This window comes from Nomascus leucogenys, chromosome 2 (assembly GCF_006542625.1).
Source record: "Nomascus leucogenys isolate Asia chromosome 2, Asia_NLE_v1, whole genome shotgun sequence".
NCBI lineage: Eukaryota > Metazoa > Chordata > Mammalia > Primates > Hylobatidae > Nomascus > Nomascus leucogenys.
This window is the reverse complement of record NC_044382.1, coordinates 148,998,580-149,023,407: the sequence shown is the minus strand read 5'-3', so window position 1 is coordinate 149,023,407 and position 24,828 is coordinate 148,998,580. Positions and strand designations below refer to the sequence as shown.

At 39.9% G+C, this 24,828-nt stretch overlaps 1 protein-coding gene across 3 annotated transcripts in view; it reads right to left on the bottom strand.

Annotated features, from left to right (window-relative positions):
• Window positions 1–24,828, bottom strand: part of CDH13 (cadherin 13) — a 1,172,242-nt gene that overhangs the window by 916,597 nt on the left and 230,817 nt on the right. For all 3 annotated transcript variants that reach the window (XM_003272479.3, XM_004087454.3, XM_004087455.3), the window contains one exon: window positions 21,382–21,493. In XM_003272479.3, coding sequence (XP_003272527.1) covers window positions 21,382–21,493 — 112 coding nt within the window. The remainder of the gene's footprint in view (window positions 1–21,381; window positions 21,494–24,828) is intronic.

The following is a 24,828-nucleotide window of genomic DNA, read 5'->3' as shown; positions in this document are numbered from 1 at the left end:
GGTGAGAGAGGGCATCCCTGTCTTGTGCCAGTTTTCAAAGGGAATGCTTCCAGTTTTGCCCATTCCGTATGATATTGGCTGTGGGTTTGTCATAGATAGCTCTTATTATTTTGAGATACGTCCCATCAATACCTAATTTATTGAGAGTTTTTAGCATGAAGGGTTGTTGAATTTTGTCAAAGGCCTTTTCTGCATCTATTGAGATAATCATGTGGTTTTTGTCTTTGGTTCTGTTTATATGCTGGATTACACTGATTGATTTGCGTATGTTGAACCAGCCTTGCTGGTATATTATATATTATTGTATATAATATATAAGATAATATATATCATATAAATATGTTATATACTCATATATAATCAGTATGTATCTATATATTATATATAATGATACATACTGGTTATATTATTATATATTATATAATTTATATAAAATAAATATTATATGTAAATATATGTAATATATATTTTATATTGTGTATAAATATACAATATTGTATATGAAATATACAATATATGTATATATTAGATAGTATATAGTAAATATTAATATAATATAAATATATATTAAATACATTTAATAATTACATTATATATTTTATATTTATATATTATATATTTTTCTGCATATATAGGAAAATATATATATAAACAGTATGTATCATTTGCTCACAAGGCTCAAAGTGAGGTTTGAGGGGCCATGACCAGATGACATTAATGGATAGAAGTAACCACCATTTGCCAAGCAGAGGCTGTGCCAGCCTCAGATTTTCCTTCATTGTTCCTTAAAAAAGAAACCTGAAGTACCAGGAAGCTAAGGAGCTTTTTCTAGGTTACAGAGCCAGTAAGTACTAGAGCTGGCATCCAAATCCAAGCATTCAGGTGCCAGAGCTGGGCATCTGCCTGCCACCAATACTATGAGGACCAGAGCTGTGATGTCCGCAACCATGGGCCCAGTCTGCTAAGTTCAAGGCAAGGCTTGCTTATCCCACCAGAATATGGAGCTGGTGGGAGCTGACCATAAGTTGGAACACATTGGAAATAAACATCGTGGATGTAGCTGGTGTCATGGTCATGGGGTAGGAGCAGATGGCATCAGCAAACAGGGAGACTCCAGAAAATAGAAGCCCTTGTCACCTCAGAGAACGTGAGGATCTCATGCAACATTGAAAATCCTGCCTGCTGCCTTTGAAAATGCTCAGTAAAATCAGTCCTGATCTATCTTTCAATGTCTCAGTGTTAGATATTCAGGTGAAACCTAGAAAGGTACAATTGCTGATGACAGACTCTTGGTGCTTGGAAACGGAAAAGATGGCAATATCTGAATTTTTGTTCTCAATAACCTCCTGGAGATTTGTAAATTCCCTGCCAACTGCTTGTGTCTCCCCATCCCCTGCCATTGGACCAACAACCATGCCCCAGGCTCCACTCGAATCTACCTAGTCCCTGAGAAAATCGTAACCAAGACAGGCAAGCTACCAGAAGCCCCAACGCACAGGAGGGGTTCTGGAATAAATCTCCCTGTTGTCAACTCCTGTGTGTTTAGAGGGGGAATTCTTTCCTTCTTGTAAGCATCAAGTAACAGAGACAACCTTACTGAAATGTGTCTGTGGGACTTTCTCTTCAGACTTTCCCAGCTGACCTCTCCTCTTTTTTGCTAGAGGCATTTGCTGCCTTAGAGACGATTAGGAGCAAAGAGAGTGAAAGATTCAACATTTAGTCTAAAGACTTTAGTAAAACAAAAATCTTGAAAGCCAGGGTTTACTGAGAGAGCAAAGGGCTTTCTAATTTGCAAAAAATTTACTGTAAGCCTTGGGTAGAGATAACTGCAGATTTCAGTGAAGCGGCCACCCACCCTGAGACCCTTTTCGGTCTAGGTGACACAGACTGGGGAATGCTACTGGAGAGAGAGAGGGGTGTGACGTTTCCTTGGGGCTCAGACAGTCTGGCTTCTGAGGCTGATTCCACAGCCATTATGATATGGGGAGACATTTCAAAGCCGCACATATGTATTTTCAAACATTTTACTATATCTTACTTTCGATTAGTTTAGCAGAATAAGAATATATATACATATATAAAGAGTGTGTGTGTATGTATGTGTGGTGTGTCTGTGTGTGTGTGTGTGTATCTATGTGTATGCATGTATTTCCACCTTCCTCCCTCCTCAAGAATCATGACAGGGTTTGAGTCCTAGAGGTTCAGCTCTTCTCTGGCCCCCAGGTTACACTGGCTACTGGAAATTAAAAAAAATGAATAGAGGTGGCTATGCGTAAAGCACATAAGTTTAGGAGAGATTTGAGGAGCTCTTCAGACTGGAAAGGAGCTAGATTCTGGGGTATTTTTGCATGCTTTCTGGAACATGTACTGTGCATTTTCACATCATAAAGGCTGGAGAGGGCCTACAGTTTAAATTCAAAAACAAAACAGAATTTCCCAAACTTACTTAACTTCAAAATATGTTTCCCCCCATTGCATTCCTGTTACCACTCTGCAGAATAGTGTTCCACAGACAGAAGTTTGGAAAATGCTAACACGGAACAAATGTGAACTACCATGTCCTGAGAATTCAGACCACCTATATCAACACAGCGTAGTGCTTAAGACCAAGAACTGAGATCACCTCTGTCAACCTGACTTAATTGTTCACAGAAACCTTTGTCCAGGAAATACAAGGCTCTAACCCAGGAACAATTTCACTGCTTCATTCAGAAAATCCATGCATATCAATTTATCTGGGACAACAGTGTCCTAAGCTAGATAAATAGCTCATTTATCAAACAATAACCTACTTGTCAGACTTATTTCAATATACTCATCTTGCTATGTCTAGCAATCTTAAATCAGGATGTCATGAATTTACCCAATACCAATCATCTTCCTCTCTTAAATTACTTGAGCCTATACCCTTCCTACAAGCCCTATAAATATCTATTCTGACTTCCATCTTCCGGAATGTTGCTGAGATTCTGTTCAGGTAGTGTTTGCCCTTATGGAAGTGAGTTCTAATAAATGCGGTCTTGTTTTAACACCAGTTATCTGGTGATACTTTGATAAGTTGTATTTAATATATAGTAAATGAGCTGTTTGGGTGCATACTTGAAATGGGGGAGCCTACATGGCACTTGAGATAGTTCCCCGATATATTTTTTCTATGGTCATAGCTCAGCACTGCCCAAGTCCTCCCCTTGTTTGGGCTACCTCTCCAAACTCAGTAACCGTATGGATGCCTCTGATTTTTGTTTGTTTAAAGTCCCTAGTTTAGGGAGTGGGCTTCCAAACACGATACCTGTCTCCCAGACCACAAAGTGGGCTCTTGACCCAATGCCAGGCCAATCAGCTTCTCTACCAGGAATCTGAATAAAGACATCCCAAACTGGGAGGTATTTGGAGTTAAGTTATTCCTATCTTAACACTAAATGTGTGGTCCATAGACCAATGCCCAACCTCTTGTTAGGGGCCCATGACGAGTACAGAAATTGAAAGTAACATGACATAGTAATGTTATACCTGCTCAATCTGTTTTTTAAAAGCTTACTTTTTATGTCTTTGGATGTATTTAATTTTATAAAACTTGATTTTTATTATATTACTAAGAAAAAATGTTCAAAACTTGAAAATAAGACAAAAATGTGGATTGCATGTTCTTTCAATGTCATATACAGGCGTTAACTTGTCAATTCAAAGATTATTTAATTATCTAGGAAAACGTATTGTTCACCACTCATTGACGGTTTCAGGCTTAATAACATTACATGTTAATTCACAGATTTCTGTCTGGCAGAGCTGCAAGTAATGATGGGTAGAAAAGATAACCACAGAGGTTACAGTTTTTTGTCCTGTAGGACATGATATGGTTTAGCTGTGTCCCCGCCCAAACCTCATCTTGAATTGTAACTCCCACTATTCACATGTCATGGGAGGAACCAGTGGGAAGTGACTGAATTATGGAGGTGGGTCTTTCCTGCACTGTTCTTGTGATAGTGAATAAGTCTCATGAGAGCTGATGGTTTTAAAAAGAGGAGTTCCCCTGCACAAATTCTCTTTTTGCCACCATCCATGTAAGACGTAACTTGCTCTTCCATGCCTTTCACCTTCCACCATGATTGTGAGGCCTCCCCACCCATGTGGAACTGTAAGTCCAGTAAACCTTTCTTTTGTAAATTGCCCAGTCTCTGGGCAATTGTTTGAATTGTTGAGATGGATAAAATCGTTGATGTGTTCACTTTAGATATTAATATGAGTCATGTTTTAAACTTTTCAAAACTATATTTGACATTTTTCTTTAACAAAAGTATGTTAGTCTGTGACACATTAAAACAAAACAAAAAGAAACAAATATCATCATTCACTGTAAAAGTTTGAAAAGCACTGTCCTAATTCCATGAGTTCCCATTGCTTAAGCCCATGGAGCTTCTCTATTTTCTGTCCTTTCTGAGACCTTGTCATTCAGGTCTTTGGACGAATCTGTGACTATGCAACTTCCTTCTATTTTAATTAAGTATCTTTCTTTAAAGTCTTGAGTTAGTCAGGATTTATCAGAATCCTAACTAAGTCATCGTATTGTAATTATAGCCAACAAAACGCTTTTCAACAGATAATAATCCAACCTCTCCTTTGGTAACGAAGTAGGCTATACCTATCACTAAAATGTCCTGATCAAAACTACACATCATGAGAACAAAAAGTCTGAGTTGAGCATCCAAAAGCAAAGCAGGCAACTTTTGTCAGAAACAAAAAATGTGTGACACTTACAGCTTTGGCCTCACTCATTCTGGAATTACCTTGGTCATGCCCCAAAAATGAATAAAACCTTGGGAGCATAATCAAAGCTGTCATGTGCAGACTCCAGGCCTTTATGTGGGAGCTGTAGTTTCTCTCTCTCCCTCTTGAGTATGGTCAAAACCCTGGTCCTAGCCCATGGCCTCCATGTCCCTTTTGGACAATGAGATTTGATTACCTGGCCACACATCCCCATGAGTATTCATCTGGCAATCCCAATTTATCTGGCAATCCTCCCTATTCTTATTCTCTTTCTCCTCTTCAGTACTTAGAATTTGATGCTGAGTCCCTTTCTTGGTATAATTTATCCCCACTTACTCTTACTCTGTTTTCAATTCAACAGACTTCTTTCCATGGAAAAATGCAGTGCTAACCATATTCCTGGGAGGTTTTGACTCATATTTTGAAGTGTTTTTCAAGCACTACTTATTTCTTTTATGTTATTCAGAATCAGTCTTTCCTCATTTGGAATCCCCTCTTCCTCTACGGAATTTAACATATACATATGAAAATTAAAACCAGTTTTAGCTAAAAATAGATCCTCTGGGAGGTCTTCAGAATCAGCTGACAGGCACAGTTAAGAGAAGCCTGGATCACTGACAACCGTTTTGGCTTCATATGGAAAAGAAATAAGCTGGTGCAGCACTTGGCCACTTCTCAGGGGTGGCCTGCCAAGATATCATTTACCAAGGTGTTCACAGTAGTAGAGGGGTTGAGGGGTGGGCTGAGCCACCACACTCTGCTGACCCCAGAAGTGGCCGGGGTGTGAAGAGACCAACTCAACATCTTAGCATGACTAAGGTCTGCAACTTTTCAAGGGAATGTTCTAAGGACTACAATCTGCAATTCTGAAATCCAAGAGACTCAGCATACCAAACATGCTTTTATAACTCATTTGGCAGCAAAACCCAACCTGAACTCACATGATGTTATTTGTGGTCCTTATTTATCCTACCGAGGGTAAACATTCATATGTTTTACTATTGAAATGCCAGTCTGTTTTATTACAGGGAGCTGCCCCAGACCCTGCTGGTAGAATTGTGTAATATACAACGTGTGCATCTTATTATCTTTCTAAATTTCAGAACACATCTGGACCTAAAATTAGGAGGACTAATTTCTCAAATATTTTTCATAGAGTATGTTTTTAACATTTAGCTCAAAGAGACCATGTATGAGTGAGAAGTGGTCAGAGGGGGGGGAGAACAAGTATCCCTAGAATATAAAAATGCTTAAAAGAGAGTCTCAGAAGAAGTAGGAAGAAAATATGCTCTCTTTCAGAGCAGCCAAGCTATACTGAAAATTTCGTGGGTCATCTTTGGTGGGCATCCAGCACTATCCATTCAAACAGCATCGTCCCACAGAGATTTCCCACCCCGGCCTTATTCTTTTAAAGGATAAAACCAACCAACCTTTTAAAATAAAAATATTTCATGTAGCACGCACTGCTGTCACTCCTTTGTATGTGCTATCTTGTTTAATCCTTGAAATACTATCTCCATTTCACAGATGAGAAAAATTAGGAACTGGGAGTTTGGGTAGCTTAAAAACACCACGCACTGTGAGTGAGAGAGACAGGCAATATAACCTAGGAGCCCACACTACTGTCCTGTGAAACTACCAAGGACACCCCAGTCTGCTCTCAAGAGGCAATGACAGGAGCACTTTATCGTGAAAGAAAACTCCAACATCAGCTACAGCATTCCATATGGAAAGATCATGGGGTTTGGAGTCAGAAGATTGTAGCACACTGATACTTTTTAGTGAGACCTTGGGCTCTTTAGTCAACCTTTATACCCCTATCTATAAAATAGAGTTTATAATCCTATTTGCAAGACATTTGAGATGATTAAATGTATCAAATGATAGCCCAGCCCTCCTCCTGGATTACAGTATCTCAAACTGAAGAACCCACTCTCATCTTAGGGCTTTGGCATGAGTTACTCCCTCTGCCTAAGTGTTTATACCATTGAGTTTTACTTCACTGGATTCTTCTCATAGTTTAGGCCTTGGCTTCTTCGAAAAATCTTCTTTGACCACCCATTCTTCAGCAGACATGCAGAAATCTCTATCATATGACCTTGCCTTATTTCCTTCATGGTACTTAACCATCATCTTGTCATGTGCCATTTTCCTGTGTTCTCAGGGGTTTATTATATCATGTTTGCCTTTTTCTCTCTGATATCATCAAAGCTCCAGAGCAGGAGGCACATTTTTTATCTGATTCAAAGCTTTATCCCTTACACTTAGCACAGAGTCTGGCAAAAACTAGGTGACCATTCAGTGTTTCTTCTACAGTTGGCTAAATGAGTGGTAGGGACTCAATATACATCTTTTCCTTTTCTATTTCCTATTTCTATCTCCAAAAGGAGAATGAATTTTGTCAAATGCAAAAGTCCTTGGGGATATTTTGACTGGCAAGCATTTGTGCCTTTTGCCCTTTCGCTCTCAAGCCAAAAAAAATTTCCATGAAAATTAAGGTGAAAAGAACAAACAGAGGGCACCTCTATTACTAGAATGTGTGTAGATTTGATCTGTAACAGAATAATAATAACTTCTGCTTTCTCAGGCTATTTAAAGCTATGCATAATCTTTCCCAATTTATATTTTGATGCCTTACTTATTAAGCAGCCCAGTTTATGTAGTTCTAATACCTTAAATTAGGAGATGTTCCCGTAACATCCGTATGTTCCTGTATTCTTAATTCCTTAAAGAAAAACAGAAATGAAACAGATTTATATCAGCTCCAGAACCAAGTAAGTGAAGACACTCATCAGGTTGAAGAGTGAGGCCATATGGCAGCACTTAGAATTTGATAGTCTTAATTAAGCAATCTGCTCACCAGCATCACCAGCAAGAAACCTGGCATGATGGCTGTCCTTATCCCCTGTCACCTAAAAAACATTTCCATTTGTGTGTATGCTGGGTTCTAACAATTCTCAGGCATGGGGCACAGTCTGCAGTCATAAGACGTTAGTACTTAACGGGACCTCAGCAACAGAGCACAATACCCTTAGAATGGACTGTCTGGCTTTTGCCAGCCCAGCATCGTTTCCTTCCTTCAGGGAATTGCATCTCCATTTCCCCAGGCCTGGCTAAGAGAAGTACAGAATTTTCTTGGATATAATAACTGGCTTAGGGATAAGCACGTAACCCAAGTTGGCCCAAGGACGGTTAGCCTTGAGATATTTGCTGGACACTGGGAAAACAGATGCTCTGGCTTTTTTACCTAGAAGAATAAAAGACTGGAATTGCTGGTGGCCATCTTGGAGGGAAACCCTCTGAGAGTGAAGATTGAGACCAATATTATAGAAAGCAAAGCTGGGGGATGAACGGTGATATTGAGGATATAATTAGAGCATCTAGATCCAAGTGTTTCCAAAGCCAACTCACACTGTGAAATTTTCAATCATGTGAGCTGATAATTTTATACGTTTTTGCTGAGGCTAGTGGGAGTTGTGTTACTGTTGATTACAATCAAAACAGCCCAACTAACAGGCTCTCATTATACAAATGAGAAAACAGAGGTCCAGGGAGGAAAACTGTTAGGCAAGTCAATGTTAGAGCTAGGATTAGACTCCAGTGATTCTGCTTCTCTTTTGGAAAACCTCTTTTAGATGCCTGCTAGTGTCAACCCTTGGATCTCCCTGGGGCTCTCCTCTCACTTATTTCATGTTCAAGTGCTCCCCAATAACACTTCTATCTCCCCTGTTCATTTCTCCTCTGATATACATACAAACTGTCCCCATCTCAGGACTTCTGAAACGCCTCCACGGCAGCCTGAGCCACGCCCACTCATCCTTTTCACCTTCCTCCTATTCTGAACTTCCAGAAAGCCAGCCACACTGTCTCAACACATGGTTCCCTTTTCATACATTACCTGTATCCACAATTCAAAACACTGAAAACAGATTTCAAAGTCTTTGATCAACACCAGCCAGCCCATGTCCTCTTCACCTCTTAGCACTGTCTTCTGCTTCCTTGATAGTGAAGAGCAGATATTGTCAATAGTGTTATTGATACGACAGAAACAACACAGCATCAAAAACATCAAGATGGTTTTGTTTTCTATGGAACATCATTTGAGTCCATGAACAGTCTTACGAGTAATAGTGACTTCATGAAGGTGAATTTAGATGCCCATGTGGGACAGGCAGCATTAACTAGGAAGCCTACTGGATATCAGAAAGATAAACATTGGAGGGCCATAGCAAGCTTTCAGCTATAATCATCCCTATGCTGTTTCTGACAGCTAATATTTCAGGGACCATTATAGGTCAGCTACTATTCAAAACCCTTTACGTAGATTAATATTTTAAAAAGCAATTTAAATTATTATGGGTACATAATAGTTGTATATTTTTACAGGGTACCTATGATGTTTTGATACAGATAAATAATGTGTAATAATCAAGTCAGAGTAACTGAGTATTCATCACTTCACATCTTTATCATTTCTTTGCATTAGGGACATTCCAATTCCATCTTATTGGGTATTTAAAATATATAATAAGTTATTAATTTTTTTATCCTATTATGCTAGAAAATACTAGATGTTATTCATTCTAGCTGTATTTTTGTACCCATTAACCAACCCCACTTTATCCTCCCTCCCCAGGACCCTTCCAGCCCTTTCTTTTAGATACATACCCAGCAGTGGGAATGTTGGGCCATATAGTAATTCTATTTTTAGTTTTTTGGGGACCATCCATAGTGTTCTGCATAGTGGCTATAATAATTTACATTCCCACCAACAGGGTATGAGGGTTTCCTTTTCTCCACCCCCTCACCAGCACTCATTATTGCCCATCTTTTGGATAAAAGCCATTTTAACTGCAGGGAGAGAATGTTTATATATTTTTTATTTGCATTTCTCTGATGATTAGTGACGTTGGGCATTTTTTTCATATACCTGTTAGCCATTTGTCTTCCTTTGAGAAACGTCAATTCATATCTTTTGCCCATTTTTAATGAAATTATTTTTTTCTATTGAGTTGTTTGACTTCCTCATATATTCTGGCTATTAATCCCTCATTAGACGGGTGGTTCTCAAATATTTTCTTCCATTCTGTGGGTTGTCTCTTGATTTTGTTTCCTTTGCTGTGCAGGAGCTTCTTAGCTTGGTACGATCCCATTTGTCCATTTTTGTTTCATTTTGCTGTGCTTTTCAGGTCTTAAGAAATCTTTGCCAAGACCAATGTCCTAGAGTACTTCCCCCCATGTTTTCTTGTAGTCGTTTCAGAGTTTCAGTTCTTAGATTTAAGTCTTTAATTCATTTTGATTTGCTTTTTGTATATGGCAAGAGATAGGGCTCTATTATCATTCTTCTGCATATGGATATCCAGTTTTCCCAGCGGCATTTATTGAAAAGACTGTCCTTTCCCCAAGGTATATTCTTGGCAACTTTGTCAAAAATGAGTTCACTGTAAATGCATAGATTTCTGGGTTTGCTATTCTGTTCCGTTGGTCTGTGTCTGTTTTTATGCCAGTATCACACTGTTTTAGCTACTATAGCTTTGTAGTATAACTGGAAGTCAGATAACATGATACCTCTAATTTTGTTCTTTTTACTCAAGATGGCTTCTGCTGTTCTGGGTCTTTTGGGGCTCTGTATAAATTTTAGAATTTTTTTTCTTTTTCTGTAAATAATTTCATTGGTATTTTAATAAGGATAAAGTTACAGATCGAACTCCTTGTTCTACTCCTTCCCCACTTCTCACTACTACACTTGACTTGTGTTTAAAAAGAAAACAAAAAAAAAAATTCCCGCTGAGCGTAGCAGCTCACGACTAACCCAGTCCTTTGGGAGGTCGAGTCAGGAAGATCGTTTGAGGCCAGGAATTCAAGACCAGCCTGGCCAACATGGCAAAACTCTGCTGTATTAAAATTACAAAAATTAGCCAGGCATGGTGGTGCACTTCTGTAGTCCCAGCTACTTGGAAGGCTGAGGCATGAGAATAGCTTGAACCCAGGAGGCAGAGGTTGCAGTGAGTTGAGATTGTGCCACTGCATGCCATCCTGGGTAACAGGGAGAGACTCCACCTCAAATAATAATAATAATAATTACACAGTGTAGCAGTTATCATACATAGATTAATATTTAGTCCTCAAAACAAACTGTTGAGATTGCTGCCATTATAATATTAATTTTCCAGATGAGAAAATAAAACCAGAGTGAATTTTTTTGTTTTGTTTTTCCCAACTTGACAAAGTTACTTAGTTGGTAAAGGATTGGTCTTAGATTTGAACCCAGGCAGCCGACCTCTGGGATCTATGCTCTGAAGACGCAACTCTGCCCAGAAATTGGGAATTTCTAAAGGTGAAATTCTAAATGTTAATGACAAATTCCTTTTATCAAACACCTGAAATTCTCACACTAAGCAGCCAAACAGGACATATCTGTGAGGCAAATTTAGCCCAAAGGCTGACAGTGTGATACCAATGGTCTATTTATGTCTTCCTTTCCACTGATAAGAAACCTTAGGCCAAGGGAACTACACCTGTGTTCATGTTCCTCATCTGAGAAGGCCTTTTCACTCTGTTACTTCTCGTGTTTCCCATTCTTTAAAGAACAAGTTAGGACCCAAGTCCAGTGGAAGGATCTCTAACCATTTTGTTATACCTGTCTTCGATGTGTACATATGTTCATTTCTTATCCTATGTCATTTTATTAAAGTATTTCACATTTGTTAGGTAGGATGATGCATTTATGAGCTTCCTAAACATTATTCATTGACTTATTAATGGACTGTTACAAATAGATTGGTGGGAGGGAAGAGAAAACCTGTAAAAGCATTACATTTCTACTGAGCTCCGTTTAAATACAGGAAAGATTCTTATTAATGTAAATAGGAGTCCGCATTCTGACCCAATGTATCGTCATCTTGATAATGATAGAGTGAATTAGGCAATAATAGAATAATTTTCCTTGGCACATCACAACAGATTAAAACAAATCTACTACTTGAAACCCCAACCTTGTCCAGCTCTGTCCAGACTGCACTGCAGGTGACGTTATATAACCTCACTAATCAATTAATCAGTCTCCCAAACTGAAAGTAAATACAAGCTTGTATAAAATACGTAAAGGATGTGTGAAGAATGACGAGAACATGGGAAGAGAATTATCACTGTTATTTTTAAAAATCACAAAAAATGAAAGCAAAAATAAAAACATCTAGGAAGTTCTGAAGATACAGAATGCAGACAGATAAAAGCCTAAGTCAGTTTGAACTGAGGGAACAGGCATTTCTCCATCTGTGAGGGTGGGAAGTTCATCCATTTATTACTATCCAAATGAAATCTTTTCAGCAGGGTCAAAAGAGCCTTTGTTTTGACATTTAATTCACTGATGATGTATTTCCTCCCTGAGGATTCAACACACCTCTCACATGCTTTTTCATTAATTGCCTTCATTTTTCAAGTTCCTTGCTTGATTTATAGTCAATTAAAAGCACCCTCAAAAGCCATGACTCATGTGTGTTAAGTACAAATATGATTAATGTGATTCCACACACTCCATGGAGGACCTGGCTTCTAACCAAGGTCGGTGTCATGGTGGCATGACCAAACAACGTCTTGGTGAAAGAAACTCACAGAGAGGGTGGAAAGCTAGGAGTGAAGGGTCATGGACAATCTGGCCCTGGGTCCCTCCAAAATAGAAAAAGCTAATTCTTCTATAATACAGAGAAAGGATGAGCTTGGCTATGAAAAGCAACAAACACGCAGCAGCAGCAGTTCTCTCTATCTCATCCAGGTTGATAAAAGTGATGGGAAAATACAGTGGCAAATTTCCTTGATGTATCACCATCAACATCAAAAAAAAACTAAGAGACACCAGGCCACAGAGCTTTGTATAAAACCCAAGGCCCTAAAATCCTGGGTTCAAATTTTGACACCACCAATTATAAGCAGTATGATCTCAGGTTCATTGTTTCACCTACCTCAGCCTTAAATGTCCTTACCTGTAAAATGGGCAGATGAGAGTACCTTTCCCCTAAGAGCTGTTGTGAGGTTCCAGGTGGCCCTCAACACACTAGGGAGCACACAGTAAATGTCAGTTATCAAGGCCAGGGAGGCCATACTGGTCCACACTCACAGAAGCTTGCATGCCAACATATGTTCCTAATATGGTTAGGCTTTGTGGCCCCACCCAAGTCTCATCTTGAATTGTCATACCCATAATCCCCACATGACAAGGGAGAGATTGGGGGAGGTCATTGAATCATGGAGGTGGTTTCCTCCATGCTGCTCGCGTCATACTGAGTTCTCACGAGAACTGATGGTTTTACAAAGGGCTCTTCCCCTTTATCTCGGCACTTCTCCTTCCTGCCTCCTTGTGAAGAAGGTGCCTTGCTTTCTCTTTGCCTTCCACCACGAGTGTAAGTTTTCTAAGGCCTCCCCAGGCATGCTGAACTGTGAGTCAATTGAACCTCTTATCTTTATAAACTACCCTGTGTCAGGCAGCTCTTTATAGCAGGATGAAAACAGACTAATATGAGACCAGTCTGGCCAGCATGGTTAAACCCTCTTTCTACTAAAAATACAAAAAATTAGCCGGGCATGATGGCATATGCCTGCCGTCCCAGCCACTAAGGAAGCTGAGGCAGGAGAATCCCTTGAACCCAGGAGGCGGAGGTTGCAGTGAGCTGAGATCGTGCCACTGCACTCCAGCCTGGGCAACAAAGTGAGATTCCATCTCAAAAAAAAAAAAAAAAAATTAAAGAAAAGAAAACAGACAAATAGAGTAAATTGGTACCAGTAGAGTGGGGTGCTGCTATAAGGATACCCAAAAATGAGGAAGCAACTTTGGAACTGGGTAACAGGCAGGGGCTGGAACAGTTTGGAGGGCTCAGAGGAAGACAGGAAGATGTGAGAAAGTTTGGAACTTCCCAGAGACTTGTAAAATGGCTTTGACCAAAATGCTGATAGTAATATGGATAATGAAGTCCAGGCTGATGTGGTCTCAAATGGAGATGAGGAACTTGTTGGGAACTGGAATAAAGGTGATTTCTGCTGTACTTTAGCAAAGAGACTGGCAGCATTTTGCCCCTGCCCTAGTGATCTGCAGAATTTTTAACTTGAGAGAGGTGATTTAGGGTATCTGGCAGAAGAAGTTTCTAAGCAGCAAAGCATTCAAGCATGACATGGGTGCTCCTAAAAGCATTCAGCTTTATGTATTCACAAAGAGATGATGTGAAATTGGAACTTATGCTTAAAAAGGAAGCACAGCATAAAAGTTTGGAAAATTTACAGCCTGAAGATGAAATAGAAAAGAAAAAAAAACATTTTCTGAGGAGAAATTCAAGCCAGTACTACAGAAATTTGCACAAATAACAAGGAACCAAATGTTAATCACCAAGTCAATGGTGTAGCAGGGGTGGTGGGTAAGAGGGAGATGTCTCCAGAGCATGTCAGAGGTCTTCAAGGCAGCCCCTCCCATCAGAGGCCCTGAGGCCTAGGAGGAAAAAATGGTCTCATGGGCCAGACCCAGGGGCTTGCTGCTTTGTGCCATCTCGGGACTTGGTGCCTTTCATTTCGGCAATGGCTAAAAGGGGCCAAAATACAGTTCGGGCCATTGCTTCACAGGGTGCAAGACCAAAGCCTTGGCATATTACATGTGGTGTTGTGCCTGCAGGTGCACAGAAGTCAAGAATTGAGGAGTGGGAACTTCTGTCTAGATTTCAGACACTGTATGGAAACACCTGGATGTCCAGGCGGAAATTTGTTGCAGAGGCAGAGCCCTCATGGAGAATTTCTGCTAAGGCAGTGCAGAAGGGAAATGTGGGGTTGAAACCCCCACACAGAGTCCCCACTGTGGCACAGCCTAGTGGAGCTGTGAGAGACAGCTACCATCCTCCAGACCCCAGAATGGTAGATACACTGACAGCTTTCACTGTTTTCCTGGAAAAGCTACAGACACTCAACGCCAGCCTGTGAAAGCAGCTGGGAGTGGGGCTGTATCCCACAAAGCCATGGGGGTTGAGCTTCCCAAGACTGTGCGAACCCACCTCTTGCATCAGGGTGACCTGGATGTGAGACATGGAGTCAAAGAAGACCATTTCAGAGCTTTAAGATTTGTCTGCCCTGCTGGATTTTGGACTTGCATGGGGCCTGTAGACTCTTCGTTTTGGCCAATTTTTCCCATTTGGAGTGAGTGTATTTACCCAATGCCTGTACCTCCATTGTATCCAGGAAGCAGCTAACTTGATTTTACAGGCTTCTAGGTGGAAGGGACTTGCCTTGTCTCAGTTAAGACTTTGGACTTGGACATTTGGGTTAATGCCGGAATGAATTAAGACTTTGGGGAACTGTTGATAATGTGTGATTAGTTTTGAAATGTGAAAGGGATGTGAGATTTGGGAGGAACCAAGGGTGGAATAACATGGTCTGGCTCTGTGTTACAACCCAAATCTCATCTTGAATTGTAAACCCGTGATTCCCATAATCCTCACGTTTCAAGGGAGACACCAGCTGGAGGCAACTGAATTATGGGGCAGTTTTCTCTATGCTGTTCTCATTATCGTGAGTGAGTTCTCATGAGAACTGATGGTTTTATAAGGGGCTCTTCCCCTTATCTCAGCAGTTCTCCTTCCTGCCACCTTGTGAAGAAGGTGCTTTGCTTCCTCTTCACCTTTTGCCATGACTGTAAGTTTCCTGAGGCCTTCCCTCAGCCATGCTGAATTGTCAGTCAATTAAACCTCTTTTCTTTATAAATTACCCTGTCTCAGGTAGTTCCTTATAGAAGTATGAAAACAGGCTAATACATCTAACATGCAGATGATTGTCACATTATCTAGCAACACTCACTCTCTTTTGTCAACATGGACAGGAGTCCCTTCATGAAAATATCTCCTAAGAACTACCCCTGCCTCTTCAGAAACATTAACGTAGTAGAACTTCAGAAAAGTATCAGAAAAGTCAAGAGCAAAAAGGGTAACATCAACCTAATCCCTTAGATCAATGGTTTCCACAAAAGTGAAGTAAATAAGAATATTTGGTGCATTTTTCACCAAGCAAAATTTACCCAAAGAACTTTTCTTCTGTAACTAGTCTTTACTTCTTTTATGTTTATTTTTGATGCCAAGTGACCTTTTAAAAGAAAAGCCTGGCAAACGTAAATGGCGGCAGTATTTTTCCCTCCCTTAATTTACTTACTTTTAAAAAATTCATACCAAATCTTAGCAAATTTTTTTAAATAAACTCTCATCAATCTAGGATTTAAAAAAAAAATTACTGGTCCATGAAGTTCAAATGCCATAGAACCACTGCTTTAGTCGCTTCTTCATCTGTTTGTATTTTTAATGGCCAACATGATTTTTTCTTCTTAAAGCAAATTTCATATAGCCATTATAAAAGTGGATCTAGCTGAGGTCTATGAATGAAAGTAATGATAATAATAATAGTAACAGCAAAAATAATAATGACAATAATAATAATAATAGCAGCTTCCATTTATTTGTGACTGTGTTCTAGCCATGTTTTCCATCAGTTGACGCATTCGCTCTAGAAGGAGGGACTGCCATTAATCTTCTTTCAGAGATGAGATAATTCAAACTTAGAGGATGTGAATAAGTCACTCATGGCCACAGAGCTAATAGATGACTGTGTGCACACTTGAATTCTAGTCGATATGAGTTTAAAACTGTGTTCTTAACCACAGTATTGTAATCATTTGGAGGAAGCAACTGGAGTCCATCTTTACTAGAACCATGAGTAGGTGCGGCCCCCGCCTCCAACGTTTCTAAGATGACACAGGGAGAGGAGCTTATAGTGTTTCTAAGAAGCTAATTCTGTTCAGTGGGAATATTTCTCTACTAAGGAAAGCAGGACATAGTCACAGGTGCACGACCTTGCTCTCCTGCTTAAACTGACTAACTTCATTCCATGTAGGCCTTTGGCTCCTTTGTGGTCCATTTCTGTCACTATTTATGTCTCTTTCTGATATAGGCAACATCATTTTGTTAGGATCTTTGTAGAGACTGTGATGCTGCATCAATACCTATGTGTTCTTCTGTGTTTGCCAGACTCCTTTGCAGTTAGGTTGGTGACATGATTAGATCTTAGAATATGAGCAGAAATGATACATGCCACTTTGGGGCTGAGGTAGTTAAGCACCTGCAGTGACCTCCTCATAGTCTTTCTTATTCCCCTGTCTGCCAGCTCAGTGACAAAAGCTGGAAGTTACAAGATGGCAGGACCAAGTTGGAAGTAGCCTCAGCCATCAGGTTCTTGCATGGAGGGCAACTAGTGGGAAGAGAGTTATCCAGGAGAGCAGCCCGACTGCATCTGCATGATCTGAGTGAGAAATAAACTTTCATTGTGTTAAGTCACTGGGGTTGTTTGACACCATGGCCTAGCCTAGCCTACTCTGGTTAATGTAAGTTCTTTACTAAACATGTGATACAAGCTGTATTGTAGGTAAATTTGATGCTGCGATTTCTGTCTGTATCTATATCTCTATGTTTGCAGGTAGGTGGCCTAAGAAGAGTGACCCATAAAGAATGAACAAGGGTAAGAAAAAAAAAGTACAGTTCTAATGGTGGCTATGTGGCCAATGAGGGTCTCCTTTCTGGACACCAAAGACTGGACTCATCCCCTACTAACAGAGGCTGCAGGTCAAGGGTATGGTTTCTCCTAATGAGCTCAATGACCACGTATTTTTCCATTTGCTGGAAAAAATCTGTCTGAGCTGATGGTAGCAAAGCAGACTATTCTGTTTTATAATTTTGCAGAACATAGGATAGTCAGATTTTATCACTTGGGATCTTCCCATCCCAGCTGGGTGGCTGGTCAGTTGCCCAAGTCAGCTATTCTTCTAAGACTAGGATCTTCTGTTCTAGGCGTCACGATGTAACCAGGGTTGCTGTCCAATTCTGGTGGTACTAAGATGTCAGCTCCCAGATCACATAATTGTAGTGTTTGGGGAAAAGCAAGAGCTACCATGATGGGCAATTTGAGGGAGGTGTCGGTGCCAGGCCTCTAGAAAACCCCTCCCACAAACTTTTTACAGATTCCTTTCTGAATTCAAAGACCTTAAAAGGATGCCTCCTTTCTGAGTTGTTTTATTCTAAGCTGACTTCTCCTTTCTTCTTATATTTTTCATTGAAAAATGGGAAGAATCATGTTTTCCCAGATGAACTTTCAAGACTGAAATGAAGCCAAGAAAGTTTTACCCAAGTTTTCCTGAGTTGAGAGCTTTGCCTCATTCTCTGAAAGATGCAGTGAAGAGCCCCCTGGTCAACGTTAGAAGAAATAGCCGAATGCTATGTTTTGATCCCAGCAGATTGTTGAAAAATGGTTTTTTTTAAGACGAAAGCAAGTCTAGTTAGTGGAAAGGAGAGTAGAATAAAGAGTGATTCAGATGAGAAGGAAATAAAAGGCTTTAGAACAACTGAGAGAAAGATGTATCAGAGATAACAGTGAATAAAATATTAGGGAAATAAAAGGAGTGGAGATGACCATTAGTAACAGTTAAAGTAGGAAAAGATAAGTCATTGAAAATTGAGGAGGAAGATGAAAAAGGATAAAAGGAAATATTACTGTCTGAACAAAGACAGCAGGAAGCCATCCACAGAATAAACATTCCCTATAACCTGCTAAAAGCTGAACACAGAATTGGATGAATACAAGTCTAGGGTAGGGGTAGATATACTATGTCTGTCAGGCAAAGAGACAGCACTTTCAGACAACTTTGAAGAAGAGTGAAGAGTGTAGACATCAACTGATAGATTATGCTGTGTTTATACCCTCTGCAACACAAAAGTTCACAATGATTCCTAACCAAAGCTCTTAAATATTGCAAAGATAAAGGAAAAATATAAAGTGCAAATGTCATGAGAAAGGCACAAGATAATGCTACTAATCTAGTTTTCTCATTGTGTACAACACTGACCTATATTTATATAAGACTAAAACATCCCTAACCATTTCCTGGATCTTTGGTATACAATGATTCAGGAAATGGAATCTATGCATTTTAAATTTTCTGGTTCTGTTTGGTTCTTTTCATTTTTCATTCAGATTTAGCCATGTGCCAGTAGAGTCTTCAATTTGACAGCACACTTCACTCATTGGTTTCTTGATTAATCACATTCTTCAGAGACAGAAGGTTTTGTTTTGCATTATAAGAAACACGCAAAATAAACTGAGAATGAGAGAGAGGAGAGTGAGACTGGCTTAAAATATTGGTTGGTTAGGTATAAAAGTTTATTCAATTGAACCGTTACTTGCAAGTGGAATAAAGCAAAGCACTGCTGCTACTTGTGGAAATCCAGAGTTTCCTAAACTATTTTCAATAGGCATTCTCAAGTCTATGATAATTTTCTTCCTCATTTAGGCACAATTAACCTTATCTGCAGGCTCTATACTCATAATATGTTCATTGCTTTGAGATGAACTTGAAAGTACCTAACCAGATCTGCTTTGTAATTTTTTTACCTTAGAAATATACATGGACATATGGTTTCACCAAGAGGGGCTAATCAAATTTTGCTGACCCAACAACTCATACACAAGCAAAAAAATTTAAGTGTCCTCAATGCTCATATCACTGACTTTTTCTGAATGTGTTATCATTGATAATCAACCTAGTCCCATTTAGCATTTACTAGCTTACCCAGAACCAACAACCATAACCCACTTAATTACTTAGGGGATTAAAGCACACATGCACACACACACACACACACACACACACACAAACTGTGATACTGCAATGTACAGTACGGCCTACTTTAAATTAAAAAGATCCCCCAAAGTATGATTGTTTCCATCCTCTCAGCAGCGAATTAAAAGCTGTTTGGTATCGTGAAGATTACAGAAGCAATCACATTTATAGGTCTACTTTGCATACCAACTCTATTAATTTCCATACTCAAGGTGGCTTCGCATTTCCAAGCATGTTAACATAGATGCCATTTGGGATAATCACTTGGAAAAAAAAATTGAAAGGAAGATAGAGGAAGAGAGGAGAGGAGAGCCAGCAAAATGGTTCTCACAAATCAAGTTCTGTTTGAAATATATTGATTCTGATAAATACAAAAATGAAAAGACAAATGAGGGTTCCTGATGGCCTGACCCAGGAGTCACACTCAGAGATCAAATTAGCAGGAAATCACATATTGGAATTCACTTATTGTGCCAGCCCTGCACCTTGTCATTACAGACTAATTATTGAAATGATTTCATTGGCGTCATTTCATCAGGAGGTGCACAGGCTTCACCTTGGACAGCTCCCTTGATGCTGAACAGTGTGCATCTTCATTATTGCATTCCTTTCGACTCTTAGAGTATGTCCCAGCCTCGCAGAATAATCCAGTCAAGTGTGCTTTTTTTTTTTGTTTTATCTTATCTTTCCTTTAAACTTATCAGCCACATAGCATAGGACTGAAGGAACTTAGCTAGTGTGGAAGGCAAACCTGAGACAATAAAAGCCAATGTGGAATCACCTTCCTTGAAAAGACCTTGGAGCATCTGACCAGCTTTTTATTTTATTCTTTTTTTTTTTTTTTTTTGAGACACAGTCTCGCTCTGTCATCCAGGTTGGGGTGCAACGGTGCAGTCTCAGGTCATTGCAGCCTCCACCTCCTGGGTTCAAGCGATTCTCCTGCCTCAGCCTCCCGAGTAGCTGTGACTATAGGCATGTGCCACCATGCCCAGCTAAGTTTTGTATTTTTAGCAGAGATAGGGTTTCACCACGTTGCCCAGACTGGTCTTGAACTCCTGGCCTCAAGCCATCCGTCCTCCTCGGCCTCCCAAAGTGGTGAGATTACCGGCGTGAGCCATCATGCCCGGCTGCATCTGATCAGTTTAGATCAATTGTTTCCATATTCTTCATTTCCAATTGTTAAGCAAGGTACTCAAGAGCCTACAATTAAATGGCTATTTGTCTACCATCAATTTTAAATTCTATTGTACTAAAACTGTACTTATTATGCATTTACCAATGAACCGTAAGACTTCTTAAAGGTAAAACAATATAATATTGACATTAAAAACAGAAAGAGATCACAACTGCAGATATGAAGGATGCATATTTTAAATAAATCAATTGGAATTAGGGAGGATTTGAGTTTAATACATAGAATAATCAGTAGAGGTTTTGAATCTTTCTAAAGACCAACTTATTAGCCTTAAGAATAAGAGTTTTTGATTTCTATGTCTAAAAATTCCCAGAAGCCAATGTCATACTCTCACCATTATTTTGATCTAATACTATGTATGAGAAACTACAGGGAGAACAGCAATCTGCGAGAAGGCAACGATTTTGCTCTTGGGGGTCTGCCCAGGGGAAACGAATTTCATTTCCTTTGCACGGTGTAGAACTCTCATTGGAGGCTGACAGCCCCCTTTTCTGAGAGCAGTCTGGAAATACGCACTGATGATAAAATACTAAAAAGAGATGCATATCACTCTATTAACCTCTAAGTTGGCCAGGCCCTAATTCAAGAATTTCCACTTTGGGTCAAGCAGTGACATAAGAAAAATAATCAGAAAACACTTAGTTTAGGAAATACCACATCCTGAGACACACTCATAAACATTAGTAAATTCAAATATAAGAAGAGTCTAAAAGCATCTTTGAGTGACACTGCTTACAGTTTAGAATTGACTGGTCCTCAATGAACTCAGCTGGCTGATTGATATGGAACACTTTCTGCTGAAATCCAGGAGTGCAGTCCAAATCTTCTGCAGATGTTAGCAGCAGCACCTGAGAAAACCAAAGCCATCAATATTTTAATAGCGGCTTATGTGTTCGCCCTGCTAACTTTCACCAAATCTGCAAATTTTAGAAATAAGCTGAGGTTTTGATTTCATTTCCCAAATGAAGAGGTAAGTTGATACTTCTCCAACGGCTGCCAACAATTCTTTTTGGCACTGAGATTTGGAGAATACACAAATGGAACAGCTGCTGCAGTTTCCATTAAGTTGCAGTTAAAGAAATAACTTCGTCAGATTTTTACACCTGCTAAGATTCTCACCATTGTTTCCATGTGTGAAATTTTATTACAGAAACTGTCAATTTTCCATGATGCCTAAGCTAAAACCAACTTCATTTTCATACAAGCAAAGAAGCATTGTCATCTATGAAGCGGAGGAAAGAGAACATGGAACTATTCTGTTGGAATTTACTTCTAAAAGGAATCCAGGGCCTGTTAAGCCTTCACTGTGGCCCAACATGGTGACCACGAGCCATCAGTGGCTACTGAGTACTTTAAAGGTCATAGGTCTGAAATTGATATGTTGTAAGTATAAAATACACATTGGATTTCAATGTCTAAATAAGGAAAATAATGTAAAATAGTTAAAAATTTTATATTAATTACACATTGAAATGACAATATTTTACATATGAAGTTAAACATATGTTATTAAAATTAATTTCACCAGTTTCTTATTCCTTTTGTAAACTTGGCTACTATAAAACTTAAAATTTACAATTGCTTTCAAAGGCACAGTTTTGTCTTTGCAGATGCTTAAGACACTTCATCCAATGGTCAAAAAATTAGGTTACATGATTTGGAACATAATGTATGGGATATACGTGATTCTCTCCTGGGCAAGATGTAACTTAGTGAAATAAGAAATGGTCTTAAGCTTTAGTACGCAAAGGCTTTAAGCCCATAAAAACAGGGATTACCTCTCCCCAACAACCAACCACCGGTTCTACTGAGCACCTACCACACATACTGGGACAGAGAAGAGGCTCCATAACACTTAACAAATGAAAGCTACCATTTTTGAGCCCTTATTATTTGGCCATTACTGTGCTAAACCCACCATATGCATAATCTCCACAGTAGGACTATGAAATGTATATTGTTATAAGGTATATTTTATAGAAGACGAACCCGAAATTCTAGAAAGGTTAACAAGCTTGCCCAAGATCATACAGTTAGAATGGGTGCAGCCAGTATCTGAATCTAGGTTCAAGTGTCCTGAAAGGAACTCTGTCAGAGCCCTACCCATTCCCCTCAGACCTTCTGTGTCAATGTGCAGGACTTTTCATTTTTTTGTTCTTCATCTGAGATATGTCTCTAAAACTTGTGGAAGGGTATTTTATCTGAGCATAGTGCCAGAAGAGAGTGTCTGGAAATTAACATGCTTGGAGTGGCCCTGAACCAGTAACTGACGAGGAATGGTATGTAAATATCCCAATTCCATCACCCCTCTGGTGAGATCACTTGGAGATACACATTTTGTCTCCCAGTTTCCACCTGGGATTGAGTGCCAATGTCCACCAGAGAATCTGGCTTGATAACTCACATTCATTACCTGCCTTCTCTTCCCTGATTTATTGCCTCATTCCCTATTGGTATTTTTTCTACTTTTTTAACTTTTAAAATTTCTTTTTTTTTTTTTTTTGAGACCAAGTCTTGCCATGTTGCCCAGGCTGCAGTGCAACTGTGGCTCACTGCAGCCTCAACCTCCTGGGATTAAGCGATCCTCCCACCTCAGCCTCCCAAGTAGCTGAGACTACAGGCACTCGTCACTATGCCCAGCTAATTTTTCTATTTTTTGTACTGAGGTGGTTTCACTATGTTGCTGGGGCTGTTCTCGAACTCCTGAGCTCAAGTGATCCACCCACCTCGACCTCCCAAAGTGCCAAGATTACAGGCGTGAGCCACTGCACCCAGCTAGTATTTTTCTTTTATTTTTCTTTTTTTGAGACGGAGTCTCGCTCTGTCACCCAGGTTGGAGTGCAGTGGCACGATCGCGGCTCACTGCAAGCTCCGCCCTGAGGTTCACACCATTCTCCTGCCTCAGCCTCCCGAGTAGCTGGGACTACAGGCGCCCACCACCACACCCAGCTAATTTTTTGTATTTTTAGTAGAGACGGGGTTTCACCGTGTTAGCCAGGATGGTCTCGATCTGCTGACATCGTGATCCACCCGCCTCAGCCTCCCAAAGTGCTGGGATTACAGACGTGAGCCACCGCGCCCAGCCCCAGCTAGTATTTTTCTTAAACCAATTTCTACCATCACTCAAATTACTTGCACTCAAATCCTCGACTCTGTGTGTTTCTTAGAAAACAAAACTTCAATATCAGACCTCAAAATCCTAACCACTGCACACACACAGTTGAAGAAAATTCATTCTCATCCCCACCAGAGAACTCAAAGTAGTGTCAAAAGGTTGGAAGCTGTGGAACCAGGGCTTCTCTCTAAATACCAGCCCTCTGAAATGCACTGAACCCCAAAGAAGAGAGCAAGAATCAATCTCAGGAGGTTCACCATATGGCTGGCCTAAACAACATCAGAGAAATTGAAATGGGGGAGTCATCACCCTGACCAACATCATCTCCCTCAAATCAAAGGCAAAAGAATGTTGTGGTCTGGCATCTGTACGGTTCCGCTTGTGAATCATGGATTCCCTTGTCTTCAGAACAGGCTCTGGTTAGATCGCTCTGGAAGCAATCATAATGCTGGCATCCCAAATGGCACATACACAGGATGCAGATCCAGGAGTCAGAAAAATCTGGTGGCAATTTTACAAACAGAAAATCTGTAACTGGCCAACATTAATTCAGTTAAATAGCAAATTGTCAAGGGTCTCCTCCAAACACCCAGTGCCTACAATTATGCGTTAACCTTCTAATTGGCTAATTCTGCTCTCAGCTCCCAGACCAGGAAACTGGATATCCCGTAGGAAGTAAGGAAGGTGAAATTTCTCCCAGAATCCTCAGCATAAAAAGTCAGGACCGAGAGAAAGCACAGTTAGTGATGAGAAACAGCACTCTGCAGGTGAGCTGTGTTCTCCATCTTTGTCTATCTGTGGCTCAACCTCTGAGATTACTTTGCAGGGCCCATTCAGGATTCCTCTAAAGTTACAAAATAAAAAAATAAATAAACCTTTCCCAGCTGCTGACTCTTAGGGAAGAGGGGAGCAGTAGGAGAATCCCCAAAGGCACAGTTTTATCTTTACAAATTCTTGGGACACTTCACCTACCAGTCAAAATTAAAGTTAAATGATTTGTAACATAAAGGTACACAGTACCCTCCTGGGCCAGGGGTGACTTAGTGAGGTAAGAATTAGTCAAATCAT